This window comes from Poecilia formosa, unplaced genomic scaffold (genome assembly GCF_000485575.1).
Source record: "Poecilia formosa unplaced genomic scaffold, Poecilia_formosa-5.1.2 Scaffold38, whole genome shotgun sequence".
NCBI lineage: Eukaryota > Metazoa > Chordata > Actinopteri > Cyprinodontiformes > Poeciliidae > Poecilia > Poecilia formosa.
In genome coordinates this window covers 521,772-539,410 of record NW_006799977.1, presented here as the reverse complement: position 1 = coordinate 539,410, position 17,639 = coordinate 521,772, and the positions used below count along the sequence as shown (strand labels likewise).

At 36.9% G+C, this 17,639-nt stretch overlaps 1 protein-coding gene across 1 annotated transcript in view; it reads right to left on the bottom strand.

Annotated features, from left to right (window-relative positions):
* Positions 1-17,639, bottom strand: part of col24a1 (collagen type XXIV alpha 1 chain) — an 87,349-nt gene that overhangs the window by 6,640 nt on the left and 63,070 nt on the right. Inside the window, exons 32-49 of the mRNA XM_007550823.2 lie at positions 13,572-13,625; positions 12,901-12,954; positions 12,719-12,772; positions 12,450-12,503; positions 9,347-9,400; positions 8,726-8,833; positions 8,008-8,061; positions 7,427-7,534; positions 7,191-7,244; positions 6,941-6,994; positions 6,751-6,807; positions 6,192-6,245; positions 5,603-5,656; positions 5,455-5,508; positions 4,865-4,918; positions 4,141-4,248; positions 1,277-1,384; positions 1,055-1,162 (exon numbers count right to left, since the gene is read on the bottom strand). Of these exons, the coding sequence (XP_007550885.1) occupies positions 1,055-1,162; positions 1,277-1,384; positions 4,141-4,248; positions 4,865-4,918; positions 5,455-5,508; positions 5,603-5,656; positions 6,192-6,245; positions 6,751-6,807; positions 6,941-6,994; positions 7,191-7,244; positions 7,427-7,534; positions 8,008-8,061; positions 8,726-8,833; positions 9,347-9,400; positions 12,450-12,503; positions 12,719-12,772; positions 12,901-12,954; positions 13,572-13,625 (1,245 nt within the window). The remainder of the gene's footprint in view (positions 1-1,054; positions 1,163-1,276; positions 1,385-4,140; positions 4,249-4,864; positions 4,919-5,454; positions 5,509-5,602; positions 5,657-6,191; positions 6,246-6,750; positions 6,808-6,940; positions 6,995-7,190; positions 7,245-7,426; positions 7,535-8,007; positions 8,062-8,725; positions 8,834-9,346; positions 9,401-12,449; positions 12,504-12,718; positions 12,773-12,900; positions 12,955-13,571; positions 13,626-17,639) is intronic.

The following is a 17,639-nucleotide window of genomic DNA, read 5'->3' as shown; positions in this document are numbered from 1 at the left end:
CCACCCCCCTCTGTTTTAGAAATGTCAGTGGAGATAACGAGCAGAAAGAGGGAGGTTTGGGGGGACTGAGTTCTGTTTCCTTTCTCTCATTCTCTCTCTTTTTGTTGCATAAGTAAAGTGGAGCAACTCTTTTTCTCAGGACACTGGAGCACGCTGCTCTTACATAACTTTTCAGATGGAATGTTTCCATTTTAGTTCTCGCCCCAATAATTTGTTGCTCTATCCAGGCTGGAAAAGCATCAGGCACAGATATTTTGACTAAATACATATCAGTTACATATAGCCTGAAGTTATATTTGGAGAGAAGTTTAGGAAAGAAGCCGATTTATAATCCTGCTCAACAAGAACATTCCAAGGATGGTATCAGTTATCCAGATTAATGTGGTACAGTTGGTGGATTATGCTGTTATGTTTTTATTCAGATCAGTTTTCATGTGTCCTTTATTTTTTGTGAGATTCTGCTTGGTTTTAGTTTGTGTTGTGCGTCTTTCTGTCATGTAGCCCAAAAAACTTTATTTTATAATCATTTTTCCATCTGCTTCGTGCAACGATTCCTTTTCATATTTAATATGATTGAACCCGCTTCTCTTTTCTGTCCCATTTGGTTCCAGCTCCCCAGAGACACTGTGCTTCATGCTTTCATCTTTCAGTATATTGCAATTCTTATCAACCATTTGTTTGTGTACTAGAGTGTATCTATTATTTAGACATTTTCTATTTTTTCTTTTAGTCTTCTTGGAATATAAATTTTATTTTGTTGCATCATAAATTAAAGTGTAACCCCCATTTAGCTACTCACTTAAGTTCTTAATTTGCTATTATCTTTTGAATCTTTAGGCAGAAATGCATATTCTTGATATTTGAATAACAATTAGAGAAATTTAAATACACATCAGGGGAAAAGTTGATAAAATATGCAAATTAGATGAAGGTAAAAATCAATCAAAAGGTAGATTTTCATATTAAAGTTTCTAAACTGCACAGCATCCTTGGAAGGAACATTTGGGGTTCTGTGTACAGCTTTGGGTCTTATTTAAGTGGAGTTTCCACTCACTGCTTGTCCTTTAGGTCCTGGATCACCTTTCTTGCCTTGGTCACCTGTCGATCCCTCTACGCCTTTGTATCCAGGAGCTCCCCTGTCTCCAAGCAGGCCAAGTTCCCCCTAAATTATTATGAAGTGTCATTTATTTACAAGTTTATTAAAAATAATAATAATAATTTAACGTGAAACACCAACTTCAGTTAATTGAGCTTTTTCCTCCCGTCTTTTTCTCACCTTCTGACCAGGTGGTCCGCTCTCTCCAGGTGCTCCAGGAAGTCCAGTTTCTCCCCTGGGACCTGGACGCCCAGCAGGGCCCTCTGGGCCCAACGAGCCTCGCTGACCCTGCAGGTGAACAAGACGTGTAATCAAGAAAATGCTGGTTGCTTGTGGCAACTTGAAGAACGACATCTGAATGTAAGGTAAGAATCTTGGTTGGAAAAACATTTTGAAATCAGTAACATTTGCTCCTTCTTGATCACCAACTTTCAGTAGAAGATAAATTTCCACACAACCTCTCTTTAGGCAAAAGCTTTAGTATTTTGGAACCAACAGCAATTTGGTCTGACTTATAAATAAATACAGGCAGAAATATCTTTAAAACACGCCGAGTGATAATTCTTAAATGTGGGGAAAATTGTGGAGAAACTATTGGTTATATAGAATTTTTTCTTTGCATGATATTTGACAATAAGAACAAACGTTAAAGATCATCGTTTTGATCAACTGCAACAACATAACCAGTTATCAGAAAATTGTCTCTTAATTTTAAGAGACTGTAAACTAATAAAGTAGAAAATTAATTTTAAATATGTGATCAAAAACAAAAAGTATTGTTGTATTAAATGTTATGAACACAAAAATAATTTCCACCCATGTTTTCGATAAGTATCTTTCTTCTTCTGCTTCACAGCTAGATGCAACAAAGAAGGTAGCAATACAACAGCAAGAAAATGTCCTGATGTAGGGGGTTTTGTTAGATATGAGAGAAAATACCAAAGTTATGTGACTTTCTGATTAGGCTGTTTCTTGAGTTTTAAGGGTGCCACAAACTCTACCAGCAGTCAATGACTTACTGTCTAATTCTGCTTCACCATAAAAGCTAGTAAAGCTTAATGAATACCAAAACCAAGTATTTTCCCCTTTCCTTCAAAAATGTTATAAAAGTAACAGTTGTTCCTTTGTAGTGTATGGTGGTTTTCTGCTCCATTTGCTGCGTGGTGAAGCAAAATGGAACGACTCATTAGAAAACACACAGAGCTCGCTGTCATCCCAGATATGGCTTCTATTCTTCAGTCTCTTTTAGACGAGTTGACAAGTTGAGAACCAGACGGAAATTGCAGAGCTGTCATGAAACCCAAAAAGGAGTTAAAGTTTTTTTTTTTTTGTAATCTTTCAACTTCTTGAGATTTAATGAGGATGGAGCAGCGACTCTCTCACACATATGCATGGTGCGTACAGGAGCTATGGAAAATGTTGTGGAGAACTAAGATGATTGATTTACTGTTGGATGTAGAGTTGGGCAAAATCCCACGCTAAGGAAAATTCCCACAGTTCCGGCAGCGGCCATTAAAACACATGTGAACATGCAAAACCCTCTTGAGTATAGAGGCTCCAGGCATTATGGGCTGTTTGGAAATCAATGCATATCTGGTTTTGAATACACACTGGGTCATTAAAAAATGGGAACTGCTCAGCAGAGGCTCCTGCGTGGCCTGGGTGATAATTTTACAATGTTGTTGTGGAGCTTGGCAAGTCAGTCTCATATTACTTCAACTTAAATTACATGTCATAACATTTTTAACATGCAATGCAATGTTTTTGCACATTAAAACTACTCTTAGGTTCGGCCATCTGCGTTCCTTTGGCTGAGGTTTATGGCATCACATTGGTAAATTTAGAAAATAGAATAAAACACCAACAAAATTACACTGATTGGATAGTTTATGTGAAGAAATGACACATTCCTGTCCAAAATAGATGACTTAAAATGCAATATCTGCATCACTCTGTGAGATAATTAAAGTAAGAGATTCCTGAATTAGTCAAACTTGATTGTTATACGATGTTGTGTAAATGAAATTCACACAAGGGAACCTGACTTTCCAAGCCTGTATAAAATTCTCCAGTTTGGCTCCTGACATGTTTAAATAAACCCACAGTGCTACAATCAGGTGAGACCAATAAAATCAAACAAGCCAAGCAAAGCCAAGTTCATTTATGAAGCACTTTAGAAACAGTACTGACCAAAGTGCTGAACAAAGAATGATTGAAATAAACGGAAATAATGTTATAATAAAAAAAAATGATTAAAGGTAAAAGTGGCAAAAATAAAATACTACAAACAAATAAAAATAAAACCGAAATAAATATAAACTGACCAAGATATGAATGTGAAAAAAGTTTCGAAGATTAGTAAAATAAATCATTTTAAGTGAATATAAACAACTAATATGGTGCCTGTATGTGGATTTTCATACCGATCACCTGATCCTCCAGAGGAGAACATAGATTTGTTACAACTTGAAATTAAGTTTTAATGCCACAGGCAGAAAAGGAATTGTAGTTTTTGTGAATATTTATCTTTCTAAGTAGGTTAATTGTTTATTTGCCAACTATAATAAAATCAATACTGAAAGTTCTTTACAAAATTAGCTTTTTAAATACTTAATTTCATGCTGGCTAACATTTGCTAACACATTAAAGAAGGCTTAAGTGTGTCAGCAAAGATCAAGGTTTTCAACTCCAACTGTTTGGATGTGAGATCCAAATTTTTCCAACTCTTTTCAGTGTTTTTTCCGCATTGTTGTTTATGACTGACCATTCAAAAAATCTTTAGCCTTTCCTTTTCTGAAACATGGCTAAAAACGTACCGCTTCTAAAGTACCAAAGTTCAAGTTTTGCATATATAGAGCTGCAGTCTTGTAAGACTATAAAACCTTCAGATTGTGACAACATACATTTGGGTTTGTCAGAAGTTATCTCCAACATCTGTACTCTCTAGATTTGTGTATTCTGAAGGCTAAACCCTCGTTGTACCTCGGAAAGCTTTAATCACAACCAAACAGCTACAATCTTCTGCAGTGCAATGCAGCTGTTACCTGTCGCCCTGGTTTTCCTGGCAGACCTGGTAAGCCAGTCAGTCCTGGAAGACCATCTGGACCTAGATAACCTTTCGGTCCCGTGAGTCCAGGTAAACCAGTTGGACCCTGGAGAATGACAACATCTCTTATTTAAAAATTCTAATTCAAAAATACTTTATTGATCCCAAAAGGAGATTAAATTATGGTCATTTTAAGGCTGAAGGTCATCTGTACATGCCAACATTGACATTGATGATCCCAAATGCATTCTTGTTACAACAGTTTTTTATTTCCTCTTACACTGGGACACATAATTGTGTCTGGAGTCATGAGATTAAATTAACATTGAAAAAATAAGTGATATTTTTGTTGTATGAAGACTCCAAAGCTAAATTTGAAAACCTAAAATAAAATTTTTTATTTTGTTCCAAAGTGAATGGGATTAGATATCCTTATTTTATCATTTGGTTAAAAAGCTTCATTAGTTAACATTGTGAAGCTTGAAAGCTTGGTGTTGTTAATTTTCTCTACATAGGTATTTCAATGGAAATATTTTTCACTCAAGCCACAGTCTCTTCAGAAGCCATGCTTCTTTCGATTGCCGAACAGTGTAGAGTAAAATGAAATAGTATGTGTCTTTTTCAGCTGACAAAGTTGTTTTTTTATTAATAAATATATGAAATTTACACAGTAGTAAAAAAAATGTTGCAGTAGTTTCTGTCTAAGGCAGACAATCACTCACTTCAGCACCAGGGGCTCCATTCAGACCCCTCACTCCCTTCTTTCCAGCTGAGCCCTAAAGTGTGAAACGTAAGTGTCTGTAAACAAGTCATTGTGTCAAGTTGATTATTTTCAAATCATAAAACAATAATAAAAAAATAATACTAAAAAATTACACAGCAATATCACACTTCCATATCCAGAAAGACAAATGCATTTAAAAAAAAGCTATTTATAGCTTCAGAGGATACAAACATGGTATGGTTTACCAAAGCTTTTAATTTGAAACAGGCATAAACAGGAAACCAGAAAAAGTCTCCAGTGTTTTCATGTCAGACCAAATGATGAACGTTTCTAACAGAAGGCAGCAGATGTTGCTTTTTGTGTACCTCACAAAAAGAGACTGAACCGAAGCCAAGCAGAGAAAACAACAGGTAAATAAGTGGCGACGACAAACTGTATTTACCTAGTTGCTTGCCTGATATCAGTGTGTAACTTAGAACATCTCTCCGAATTGAGAGTCTGGACACTTTTTGATCTTGTTTTCAAGTTGTTTTTAAATTACATATGTTGCACTTTAAATGTGCAGGCAAAATGAGTGCAGTGACTCACAGGAGGCCCCTTTTCTCCTTTAACTCCTGGTTCTCCAGGCTGGCCAGGTAGACCCTTCACCATGCAAAAATATAAACACATACAACCAAAAAATTATTATCCTTATCAAAGTTGTGTTAATGCAATATTTTAGAGTCTGTTGACTCACCGGTGGGCCGGGTGGTCCAATTCTGCCACGAGGTCCAATCACACCAACATGACCCTGGAACATCGATATTCAAGACATGATCGTATGCTTTTCTGATCACCTTTAAATACGCAAACTAGATACTAATTTTTCTGGAGGGAAGGAATGTTGCTGCATGTTTAATGCCCTCAGCCACAATGTCAGAGTAAACAGTACTGTGTAATTGCTTTTCTTTTTTGTTTGTTTTTTTAATCTAATAACACATTAAGGCAACTGTGGTCACATTTTTAGTGACTTTAGTAAATTTTAGTAAAATAATGTGAAAAGATATTTATATTTGTATGTCAACTTTTCACTAAAAATATTATTGCAAATCATTCCTTAGAAAATAATACATTATTAGTTAGATTAATCTTAATATGAGATCACATGAAAGCAGCACAAACAAAGAAAGAATCAGTGTTTGAAATCAGTGAACACAGTTTCTCACTTCACTTACAGGTCACATATAAATGTCTAAACCCCTCAAAGAAAACAAAGAAAAATTAGCATTTGCTGTAGCCTTGCCCTGTACTGTAACACATCGCATTGTTTTTGTGGTTTTACCAACCTTGTATCCTTCATCTCCTGGCTCCCCGCGCTCCCCACGCTCTCCTGCAGGCCCCTGAGTAGACAATCATGCAGCTACATGAAAACATGTGCAATACATTGGCTTGATTCTCCTTGGCTGCAATCCTACTTGAACATAGTTACTTGTCAGTCCAACATACAGAACTTGTTCAGCTTCGTCAAAGAAGCGACTCTCACTTTAATGATCATACTCTGCACTGTAAATCCTAAAAACAAGCTTGCCATTTATAGATTGCAGAGTGAGGTTGTTATAGTCTTATTTTTTGTGGTGAAAACAGATTGTTTTCCAATATGTCACATAATTCCCTTTTTGTATATACCTGAAATTATTTTGGATTATTTTTGCCACAGCCAACAGTAGATCTCAGTATAACAACTAATGCAAAGGAAATAAATGCATTGCAAGGAAAATAAAAAGAGAACACTGCAGCTTTCCTAAAGTATAAGTGTTTTTATGAAAAATAAAAACATTGTTTTTTTTTTATATGACAGAGAAAAGATTGCATAAAAAGCAGAGTTTGAAGGAAAGCAAGACCTACTGGTTCACCTAAGGGCCCTGGTGGTCCTGGAGTCTTATTGTCCTCGCCTGGATAACCCTGGGATGCATCACAGTCAAAGTCACAATTTATGCAACAACTCAAGTCAATACATTTTCACACTTTCACACTTAAACATGTTTAAATTCTTTGGAAGTATTTTAATTTGGATCACTAATTTAGATCGTATTACCTTTTCACCTTTGGGTCCTGGTGGTCCAATGGGCCCAGGTTTGCCAGGGTGTCCCTGTGAAAGACAAAAGTTGTCTTATCTATACATAATAAACATAAATGGCTGCCCTATGTAAATCAAATGTGATATTTTATCATTAATATGTTCTCTAATTTGCGGACTGGTGTTCTCAACTCAAAAATATCCTTATGACTCTGATCATATAGTATTTTTGAAGTGTTTTTTAATATAAAACGCATGAAAAACTCACTGGATATCCTGACAGTCCTGGTTGTCCCTCAAGCCCCAGGACTCCTGGTTGACCCTGAGAAAAAAATAATAAAGTAACTACATGAAGCTTTTGTTTTATTTTACTTAAACATTATAGTGACTCACTTATTTAGCGTTCAACTCATATTCACTGACATTGTTTCCATCTACAGTAGTTTTAGTTTGATTTTAAGGAAATCCAAAGCAAAAGGAAAAGCAGAACAAATGGGAACTAACAGGAGGGCCTCGAGTTCCCCGAGCCCCTTTCGGCCCTGCCTCGCCCGGTTGGCCGATGTCCCCTCGAGAGCCAATCTCACCAGGAAGACCTGGAGGGCCCCTCTCTCCCTGCAAAGATCCAAAAGATCAGGGGATGGTTGGAAAAAATGGCACAGGATAGAATAAATCGGAGACAGAAAGACCTTCAGCTTAGACATTTTGATCAGGGGAAGAAGTAGTGATGTGGGGTTCGGTCATATTATTTATTTATTTCAAACTGTTTTTTTTTTTTAAAAAACAACAACAAGGGAACAAGCATTCAATGGGAGAGAAAAAAATGTGCATATAAAACAGTAAATCAAGTAAAATACTCAAAAACTGGACTCTGAAGAGAAGCAGAAGAAGGACAAAATATCAGTTTATATCAGTTTAAATATCAGGATGGAAACTGGTGGAGACATTATCCAAAAGTCCTGCTTTGGGGTGAAAGACATCTCAACTACTGATGCACAAATCCACAACCCGCTCTATAGATTATTATTTCTTAGGGTAACAATAAGGTACATTTTTAAAAGGTACTTTTAAATATGGAAGATCCTAACCTTCTTTCCGTGGCGTCCTCTGTTCCCTGGAGGGCCAAGTTTTCCTTCTGGGCCCTATCAGAACAACATGAAATAAAACATGTTTTTATGCTTAGTGGCACAACTGACTGGACTGCTGAATGCCAACCCCTGACTTAACTGCCTGAGAGAATTTTATAATTTAGTCACTCGGAAGGATTTGTTTTAGAAAACAACCAAAAAGTTAATCAAAGATGTAATCTGGTTGCATTTACTGAAAACAGTTGCGTCTGTGTTATTATTATCTTGACTGCTGTACTTTTTGACACTATATAAACCACATCACATCTTGTATTGCTTTATAATGACCTTGATGCTTTAGTGGCAGAACACCAGAATTCATGAGTGCATGAATATAAAAGTCTTTGTCCTCAAAACACAAGACTTAGCTGCATCGTGTTTCAAACTGTAAGCTGCCATTTTTTACACACCACTGTTAAAGTACTACATCTTTGTTATGGAACAAATGAAACTATCCATCCATTAAATCTGTCTGCTGATCCAGAGTCAGGAGAGTGCTGATGCTCATCTCCAGTGCTGACAAAAATCAACCTAAAGCTGGGATTCAAACCCAGAACCTTCTGACTGGAAGGCCACAGTGCCACTGCCCAGCTTCATCTGCCATGAATAACTGTCAGCACGATTTTCATGTATTCTTAAAATCTGAGAGTAAATTTTGGAAGATAAAAAAATAACTTGCGCGAAATCCCTGTTTCCCAGGTATTCCTGCTGGTCCTTGGGGCCCTGGATCTCCTTCAAGTCCTTTGTCCCCAGGCTCCCCCAAAGGGCCACGCTCTCCAGGATCACCCTGAAAGATTCAGAGAAAGAATGAAACTCACACCCCGGGTGGATGAGGTGATGAGTAAGATTCATGTTGTTCATGCAGAAATCCCATATTTTCCAAACTCAACTTTCCAGAATACTTTGTTGTTTTTAGCCTATTTTTGGATGGAGGGATGGATGGCTTTGGAAGTTCAAACATTTATTCATATTTTCTTTTTTCATACTTATGAAAACCTGGAAAATGTATTAATCAAATCTTATACTTCTCCAAACTTTTCGGGCATGTGTAGGAGTCTTGTAACCCTGTCTCGTGCTCCAACTGACTCCATTCAAAATTAAAGTAAAAATCAAACAAAAAGCTACAGAAACACCTGAATATTCATTTTGTTATGAGATTTTGAATCTCTCTTGGAAGATTTGGAATTAAATTGATTATTTTTCCAAATCTAAACAGGTTTAGCTTGAAGACTTTAATCTAAACTCTCAAATTTATTGAAAACATTTTAAATAGTCATTAAAAAAGGTTTTCTGTTCTTACCTTCGCTCCATCTTTGCCCTGAGGGCCATCTTCCCCTGGGGGGCCAGGTGGACCCTGTCAGTGAATTACAGTTTGAAACAAAAACGTGTTTTTCTTGAAGAGGTCTACCGGCTAAATCAGAGACGATGCAAGAAAAATAAAAAAGTCTATTTATAGAAGCATGTTTTCTACTAAATGTGTATTTCAGAGGAACAATTAACATAGTAAACACCACAACAATAACTTAATGATTGTGAACAGTACCAAAGCTGTCTTTAGAAGAAATGAACTGTTCACCAAAACTGTCATTTATAACTAAAGATTCAGTGACTTTAGATAAATTGTGACATAAAACATCTTCACTCTCTGTGGCACTTTGACATGTCCACAGAGTCTCAGCACAGCGTTTTGAACATCACAGCACTTGAACTTTATTTATGTGCATTGTAAAAACTTCACTTAAGATGTTCAGTCCATTAGTGAGTCAGCAATGAGACATTCACCGCACAATCTGCACAAGGACGTCTCTGTGGTGAACAACTGCAGCTGTCTGGGACACACAAGGAAAGAAAGCACTCGGTGTCTCAGTGAGTCAGGAGCAGATTTTATGTGACTGTGGTCAGAGTCACGAACTCCTGATCTTAGATTGTTGTAGATGCTAAAGGTTTATACTCTGCTAGTGGCATTTATTCAACAGTAGCTTGAAAGGTGGAAGAGCAGAGAGAGAAAAGGAAGACTAGGACAGAATTAAGATTTCATAATACATACTTTAACTAGGAGAACTGTTCTCAGATGACTTTGATTGTCACCTCAGTATAATTTGTGCTTTCTTTTTATTTATTGTTTTACTGCGCATATAATTTTGCTTGGCACAGATAAAGATCTGAATTAATTTAATATCTATAATTTTCATTTCTTTAAAGCTGCAGCATATTGAGCTCCTCTGTCTTCTCGGCAGAAATACACCACTCAGTCAGAAGCAACCAATCAGAGCCAGGAGGAGGGTCTTAGTGCTGTCAATCATTCTCATGCTCATCCATTCCCCTTGATCTCAGCTACATAGCTCACCATGAATGCTAACACTAGTTAGCATGGCCACCAGTGTCAGTGGATAAATAATTTTCCTAGAACAGTAAGTCAGTTTTCCACCATTAGTACATTGAGCAGTGTTGATTTCCTGGCTCTGATTGGTTGTTTTTGGCTGTGAAGCTGTGCATTTTTGCAGATGGCAATAGTAGCTCAATGAGCAGGTGGAGAAGCTCCATCTTCTCACAGATTATCTGTCTCATACTGTTTTATCTACAGTTTTATCCAGCTGTGAAGCAGTTTTATCTAATACAGAAAATAAAATTACACACACACAAACATATATATATATATATTTGTAAAAGCTACCCACTGCCACTTTAATGCAGTGGTGTCCAGAGTCAGTCCTCAAGAGCAGGTGTCCTGCAGGTTTTAGCTCCTTCCCTGGTTTCACACACCTGGATCAAATAATGGCTTGTTAGCTGGCCTCTGCAGCACACTATGACATGCTGAGAAGGTAGTTGGAGCATTTGAGTGAGCTGTGTTGGAAATTGGCAGGACATCGGACCCTGAGTACTGGAGCTGGACACCAGCGCTTTACTGCAGTGTTTCTCAATTTGGGCCACTCCGAGCTGCATATTTTAAACGTGTCTCTGTTCCAGAACACCTGATTCGAATGACTGCATGGTCTCCTCTGCATGCCATCAAGTGCTGCAGAAGCCTGTTAATCACTTTACTCAAGACAGGTGTGTGGCAGAAGGAGGTACCTAAAATATGCAGGTCAGGGGGGCTGAGGACTGGGAATGAGAAAAAACACTGCAGGGCAGTCAAAACACATGAAGAGAAAACAGGACTAAAGTGTCAAAGCACAGTTACGGTCAGATGTTTACACACATCACAGGCATTACTGTCACATTAACCATGGGTTTTTAGGAAAGCATTTGAGTTGGATGTAATGACTACAGAACATTCAACATCAATGGTTGTATGTTCTGGGGCAGGTGACAGCGCTGTTGCCGGGCAGAATACAGGCTCTGGGTCTGAATCCCAGCCTGGGGTCTTTCTACACAGAGTTTCTCCATGGGCACTATGGCTTCCACCCACAGTCCAGAAACATGGCTATGAGGTTAAATGGTGTCTGGTCATTTTACATTTAAATCTTTCACAGGTTTGAATAGTTCTGGGGTTAAATGTTACATCAATAAAAAATTAAGTACCTAATCAGCAGACAGTCATCAACACACTCCATTAGAAGGTTAAGCCCTAAAAGGTCATTGTTTTGAAGTTGTTCAGAATTTACTATATGAATTAATAATAATAATAATAATAATAATAATAATAATAATAATAATAATAAGCTGAGCGGAAAAAAAAAAGTGTGATCAGCGAGAATTGTGAAGCAAAGACCTTTGAAGGCTTTAGGACACATTAATAAGGCATGGAGAGCAACTTCAACAGTCAAGTCACACATATGTATCCAAAACAGCTGCAGAGATGTATGCTGCATGGAACATTTAATATTAGATTAATGGAATAAAGTGCCTTTTCAGGAGTGTAATTTATTGGTATGTACCCGTGACAGCATGAATTAAAAAGCATCCACATAAAATGTTATATTATCTATTCAGTATTTGTTATAACATCTCTTAAGTTTTATAGCTTTGCTATAACTCCAAATCACTCCACCGTGGAAAAACAACAGTCCTAAGAAAATACTTTTCTATGTCACGATAACATATGGATAACATATGATGAACTGTTAGTTAAGGGACTGAAGCCCTATAGTCATCATCTGAGTTAGAGCTGTTGTAAACCTTGTCTAACATTTTTGATTAGCATCACAAGATAATGAAAAAGATGTTAACAGACATTGTTTATGAAATTAGAAATGGAAAGTTGTTTTTTTGCTGGCAGGCGGTTAAGTCTCCCCCTGCTGGATTTGAGAAACAATACCGGTTCCTTACTGGTGTCTTTAAAAAAAACAAGAAAAAAAAACAAAAACAAAGCATGTGTATGAACATTTCATACACAGGATATTAAGCATGATCTGAAGACACATGAAGGGAAAACATCAAATGCATCATTTTTAATCACTCACTCTGATTCCCTCCTGTCCCTGCTCCCCTTCAGGTCCTGGAAGTCCAACATCCCCCTACAGTAAACGCAAGAGACGAAACATGACTGTCTGCTCATCAAACACTAAATATAAATGTGTCAGCGTTCATAACATTCATGGTCATTAAAAAGCCTAATCTTTTTTTAAACTTTCAACAGTGTTTCCTGGAACAAACTTACGTTTACACATTTAATTATGATTGCAGCTTTTACAGTTAAAAAGATGTAAAAATGTTTCGATGTTTTGCTAACCTTTAACCCTGGCTCTCCGATGGCACCTGGTCCTCCCTCTACACCTGGAACACCCTGAAAGAAATACACAAGAAGAGGAAGGAAGTGCACAAAAATGTTTAGGGAGGAACAACAGTGCTGAATTTGAAGTCAATGCCAAGTAAAAGACAAACTATTTGTCATAAAAAGCTATGTTTAAGTACTTCAGGTCCCTGCTCTCCATTGGATCCAGACTCCCCAGTTGGTCCTTTAGGTCCCTAAGAACAACAATAAAAAAATGGTCAATTGATACTTCATAGATGTTTTTGATAATGAATAAAATTTTCCCTTTGTGATGATAAAGGAACACAGTTTGAATTAATAAGAAGTTATCTGAGAAAAGCAGCTTGAGTTTTGAGAATTCCTTGGATAAAGATGCTGAACATTGTCCAAAAACAAGATAAGACTCATTACATTACCAGAGCCTCTAGCTTTTCCAAATGCTCCCATCTTAAAACCTGCCTTTGTCTGATTGTTTGACATGCTTTATACCCCTGAGCATTTGGTGAGTTTCCAGGTAATTCAAGAACAATGAAGATGAAGCCAATAAAGTCCGGGAGCACTCAGGTGTGAAGAAGCAGGGAAGCGACAAAAAGAAACATTCATCATACCACTAACCTTCCTCATAAACAGTTTCGTTTTTAGTAATGATGTTCATCAGAGGTTCTTGAGTGTTTATTAAATACTTCCAACCCAGCCCACCTCCACTTTAAGAAGCCTTTTAAGCAGACATCATTTTGTCATTATGTATCACAGATGAGCTTCTTGGTTGGTGTGTCGTTTGATTACAGTTTCCCAAAACAATCGCGTTCCTACCACAGATGAGGATACTTACTGGTTCCCCTTGAGGGCCCCTCTCACCAGTGTTCCCTGGAATACCGGACTTTCCCTGGAAACAAACACAGCCATGTCGACACATTGTTTCACTCAATTACAAGAACACAGAAAACAAACTAAAGAAAATAACAACTCTCTTTGACCATTGCTATGGAGAGGGTAATTCACATCTGGACAGACGATCCTGTACCGTCTCATAATGTTTATTTGTTGAACCCAATCAACACATCGTCAGGTTGACCCTGTAACCCAATGACACTGGTGTAATCTGGGGGTCATTGAGTTATGTGTCATTAAGTGTTTGTGGGGTGAGAGTTAAGGGGTTAAACAAAAAAAATAGAATTTGAAAAAAGTAGTGATACCATAGTGCTGCTAAAAATACAGGAAAAGCATTAGTTTCTTTCATTACTATTACTCCAATGGGTCATCAATGAGGAATAAATGAAAGGATTCCTTTAATAGTTAAATCCTCTACAGAAAAGAAGTGAGAAATTTTGAGAAACTGGAACAAAACAGTTTCAGTTTGGTTTTTCATCCATTCTGATTGAATGTCTTCCAGAATAGTGGAAGTACATTGGGAGGAAGAGTGTGAAATTTAGTGTTTTGCTGCTAAGGACACAATGTTATAACTTTTATCACACGGTGAGTAAACAGCACAGTGAAATATGCAGTCAGACAATGTTCAATTTGTTCTTTTAATGTTTAAGCTGATACTGATTGTCTATCAGTCACACATGTTGCATACTGTACATAGTGTGTTAGAACTGCAGAGCTCAAAAGTGTTTCATCATGTTAAGCCTGTTTTATCTGACCAAACTGTGTATATGATGCAGGTGAATGCATCATATAGACTGGAAGACATGTTACGACCCCATGTCTTCCTGCACATTTCAAACAAAAGGTACATCGTCTTAATAAGGTATTAGTGGTTTTGATACATCCTTAGGAATAATTTAAAAAAAGGCATTTCACATGTCCACTTGTTATATAAAATCAACATTAAATTCTACACATTTATCAGTCACACATGTTGCATACTGTAACATGTGTGACATGTAGAGTAAGTGGTAGACAGTTTAATACTGCCCTTATTGGATGAATGCCTCTTCGTGTTTCTTTGACCTTCATTCATCTCTTCACCTTCAGTCTTTAAACCTGCCCTGCATGTCCCTGAAAAACCGTGTATTTTACCAACATTTATACTAAATAAACATTAAATATTGTTTATGGAATAGAAAAAAAATTGAGAGATGCAAATCTACAGTTGTGATCTTACAGTAATTGAGAAGCATAAAGAGACACATCAGAGTTCAATGAACTTGGTTTAATGTAATTACATCATCAACAGCCATACGTAAACCGGAAGGCGGCTTTTATAGTTTTTCAGCTCTACATCTAATTTCTGGATGAGATCAAAAACAACAAGAAGCTTGAAGCATTGGAAGGCCTGAATCGGGTCACTTTTAGTTTAACATTTAATCATTTGATTTTTGCATTTACATTGTTGTGTAATGGCAGCATTTCTATTCTTCAAGGCAATTTTTTACATTCTTCTTCTTCTATTCATAGAGATAACGTGGCAAGATGATGTTAAGAACATTTTTATCCATCTTGGCTCATTCGTGCATTCCTCTTTTTTTTAAAGATGTAACAAGGTGTTGGTTTGGCTGCAACTTAAAGTCTGTCATTACAAAGTAATGATGGCTTCCTCCTCATTCCTCAAACTCTCTTTTGACAGGATATAATCCATGGAACAAAGAACTTCACACCTGGGCACAAAACTGCTGACTGCATGAAATGTTTAATTAGCTCTAAGCTTGTGGAAATTGCTGTGTATGTGAATAGCTGATTGGCTGTATTTAATAAAATGACTCAAGTAATTCTAATATAATCCTAAAACGTTAATGTCAATTACTTTGCATTTAACATAATTGCTTTCCAATTTGAAATGCATAATTTTTGCTTATTGGAAGAAACTCTGAAAACCTGATTGTTTAAATAATTTCAACATCATTTGCATTCTTGGGATTGAAGTTCTATTAGAAAAACAAAAGTAAAACAAAGAGTAGATAATACACAAAAATGCAGGAGAGAGAAAGTGTTGGGAATAAATTTGGACATTTGGAGAAACAAGAGTCCTTATGGAAATGCAGAGACTGTTTTGGATAAAAGCCGAAACCACTAAAAAGTGCTTTCACTTAAAGTTGCCTTTTCTGCTAACATTTGCACACATCTGAGGTAATCAGATCCTCTCAGTTTAAGTTTTGAAGGAGACGTCATCAGACACAAGATGGCGCCATAACTCCACAGTAAAACAAGCAAAAGTTATCGTCTCCAACCCACATGATACAAACGTTTGTCAGAGTGGTGTTGTTTACGATTATGTATAAGCTGCAGATATTTCTTATCTAATACTGGGCAGCCACTGTAAATCTGCAGCTACTCTAAAAAAAGATATGCTCGGATAATAGTTTTTCAATCTAATCTCAAATATTAGTCGCACATTGGTTTGAACATTTTGAGAGATGCTTGAATGTGATGTATGTGCGGTTGTAAGGACATTTGGCCAAAAGCAGAAGAGTAAACAACCTTTGAAGTCATAAAGTCATAAAAGGTACCAGATTGAAAAAGTACAGGAATGAATTTGTCACTGTAGATAAAAGCAACAGAAACATAGCAAAACTAACTATGCAGCTGATAGTTACTCCATGGAATAAATAAAAAATAAGCTATAAATTGTACTGCTGATGTATTATAGTATAATGGCTTGGAGAGTGCACATGGCTCCGTTTCTGGTTTTCTGTTTGATCTTAGTTTGCTTTCTTCTCCCATCTGTGGAAAACTGGCTCTTTTATCCTTTTTACCTCCTTCAAAACCTTATAAGAAATATAATCCATAAACTACTCGAGTGGAAAAATACGTTTTAGAACATAAAAACACTCGAAGCTGAAACAGAAGTCTCCCAAAGCCATGTCTCTGCATCTTCTCCCCATTAACACTTTGTTGAAAACACAAAAAAGGACGTAAGCCCCAGTCTAAAGCAAACAGGAAACATTGTTCAGTTTGCCCATGCAGGCTGGGTTTGATTTGCTCAGCATTTTGGGATTAAACGGGATCGTAAAGTGGCCCACGTTTCTTGTTAATAATGAGACAATGACTAGGCATCACTATTGTATGGAGGAAAGCACAGTGGACTTCTTTGTGTTCGTCTTAAACTACTGCTATTCATTGACACAAAGGCAAAATCATATCCAATAAACAGCCTTGATCATAAAAAATACACCGCCAGTGAATGTTTACAAGCAATCATCTTCAATGTAATATTCCTTTTGGAATTTAGTGATGAATAATAACTGTGGGTCTGATAATACAACAAGCATCTTCAATAAGTTTTAACAGTCAAATGTACGTATGAAGGCTGTAATCAACCAATCCTTGGTTAGTTGACCAAGTTAGTGTTGCATTGTTTGATTTGTAAGTCCATTGGAGTCTTTGAAACAACATGCTTTTATGTGAATCAGCAAACATCTTTCACTTTTTCAGAAATGGTACTAATAGTTTTATATCTTGTTTTAAGTAGTGTCCATCAATTGTTTTATAAGTTTGGACTTCGGGCCATACCAGAATGTTATTTATTCCAAAAGCACCTTTGGTGTGTGTAGGAGATCAATGTCCGGTTGAGGCACAGAAATCTACCAATATATTAATGATTTTGTGCAGATTTTGTGCAGAATCTGTTTCCCAGCACTGCTGGGAAACAGATTCCTCCCATGACTTTTCTTGACAGTTATTGCTGCATTGTTTGGTTTGAAAGCTTCATTTAGTCTCCTTGAAAAATACTTCTTGCTGCTGTGGCCAAAAAAGCTCCATCTTTGTCTTGTCCAACCAGTAAGTCTTTCTTCAAAGGGTATTCGGCTTGTCCATTTGACAGGCTGCAAATACACGTGTTGACTGAAGATGTCCTATTTGGAGGAAGGAGTTTTTATTGGTTGGCACCCTCTCAGTCCATGCTGATGTTAAACTCTTCACAGTAAAAAGTGAAACTGTTGCTGTGGAAGTTTCCAGT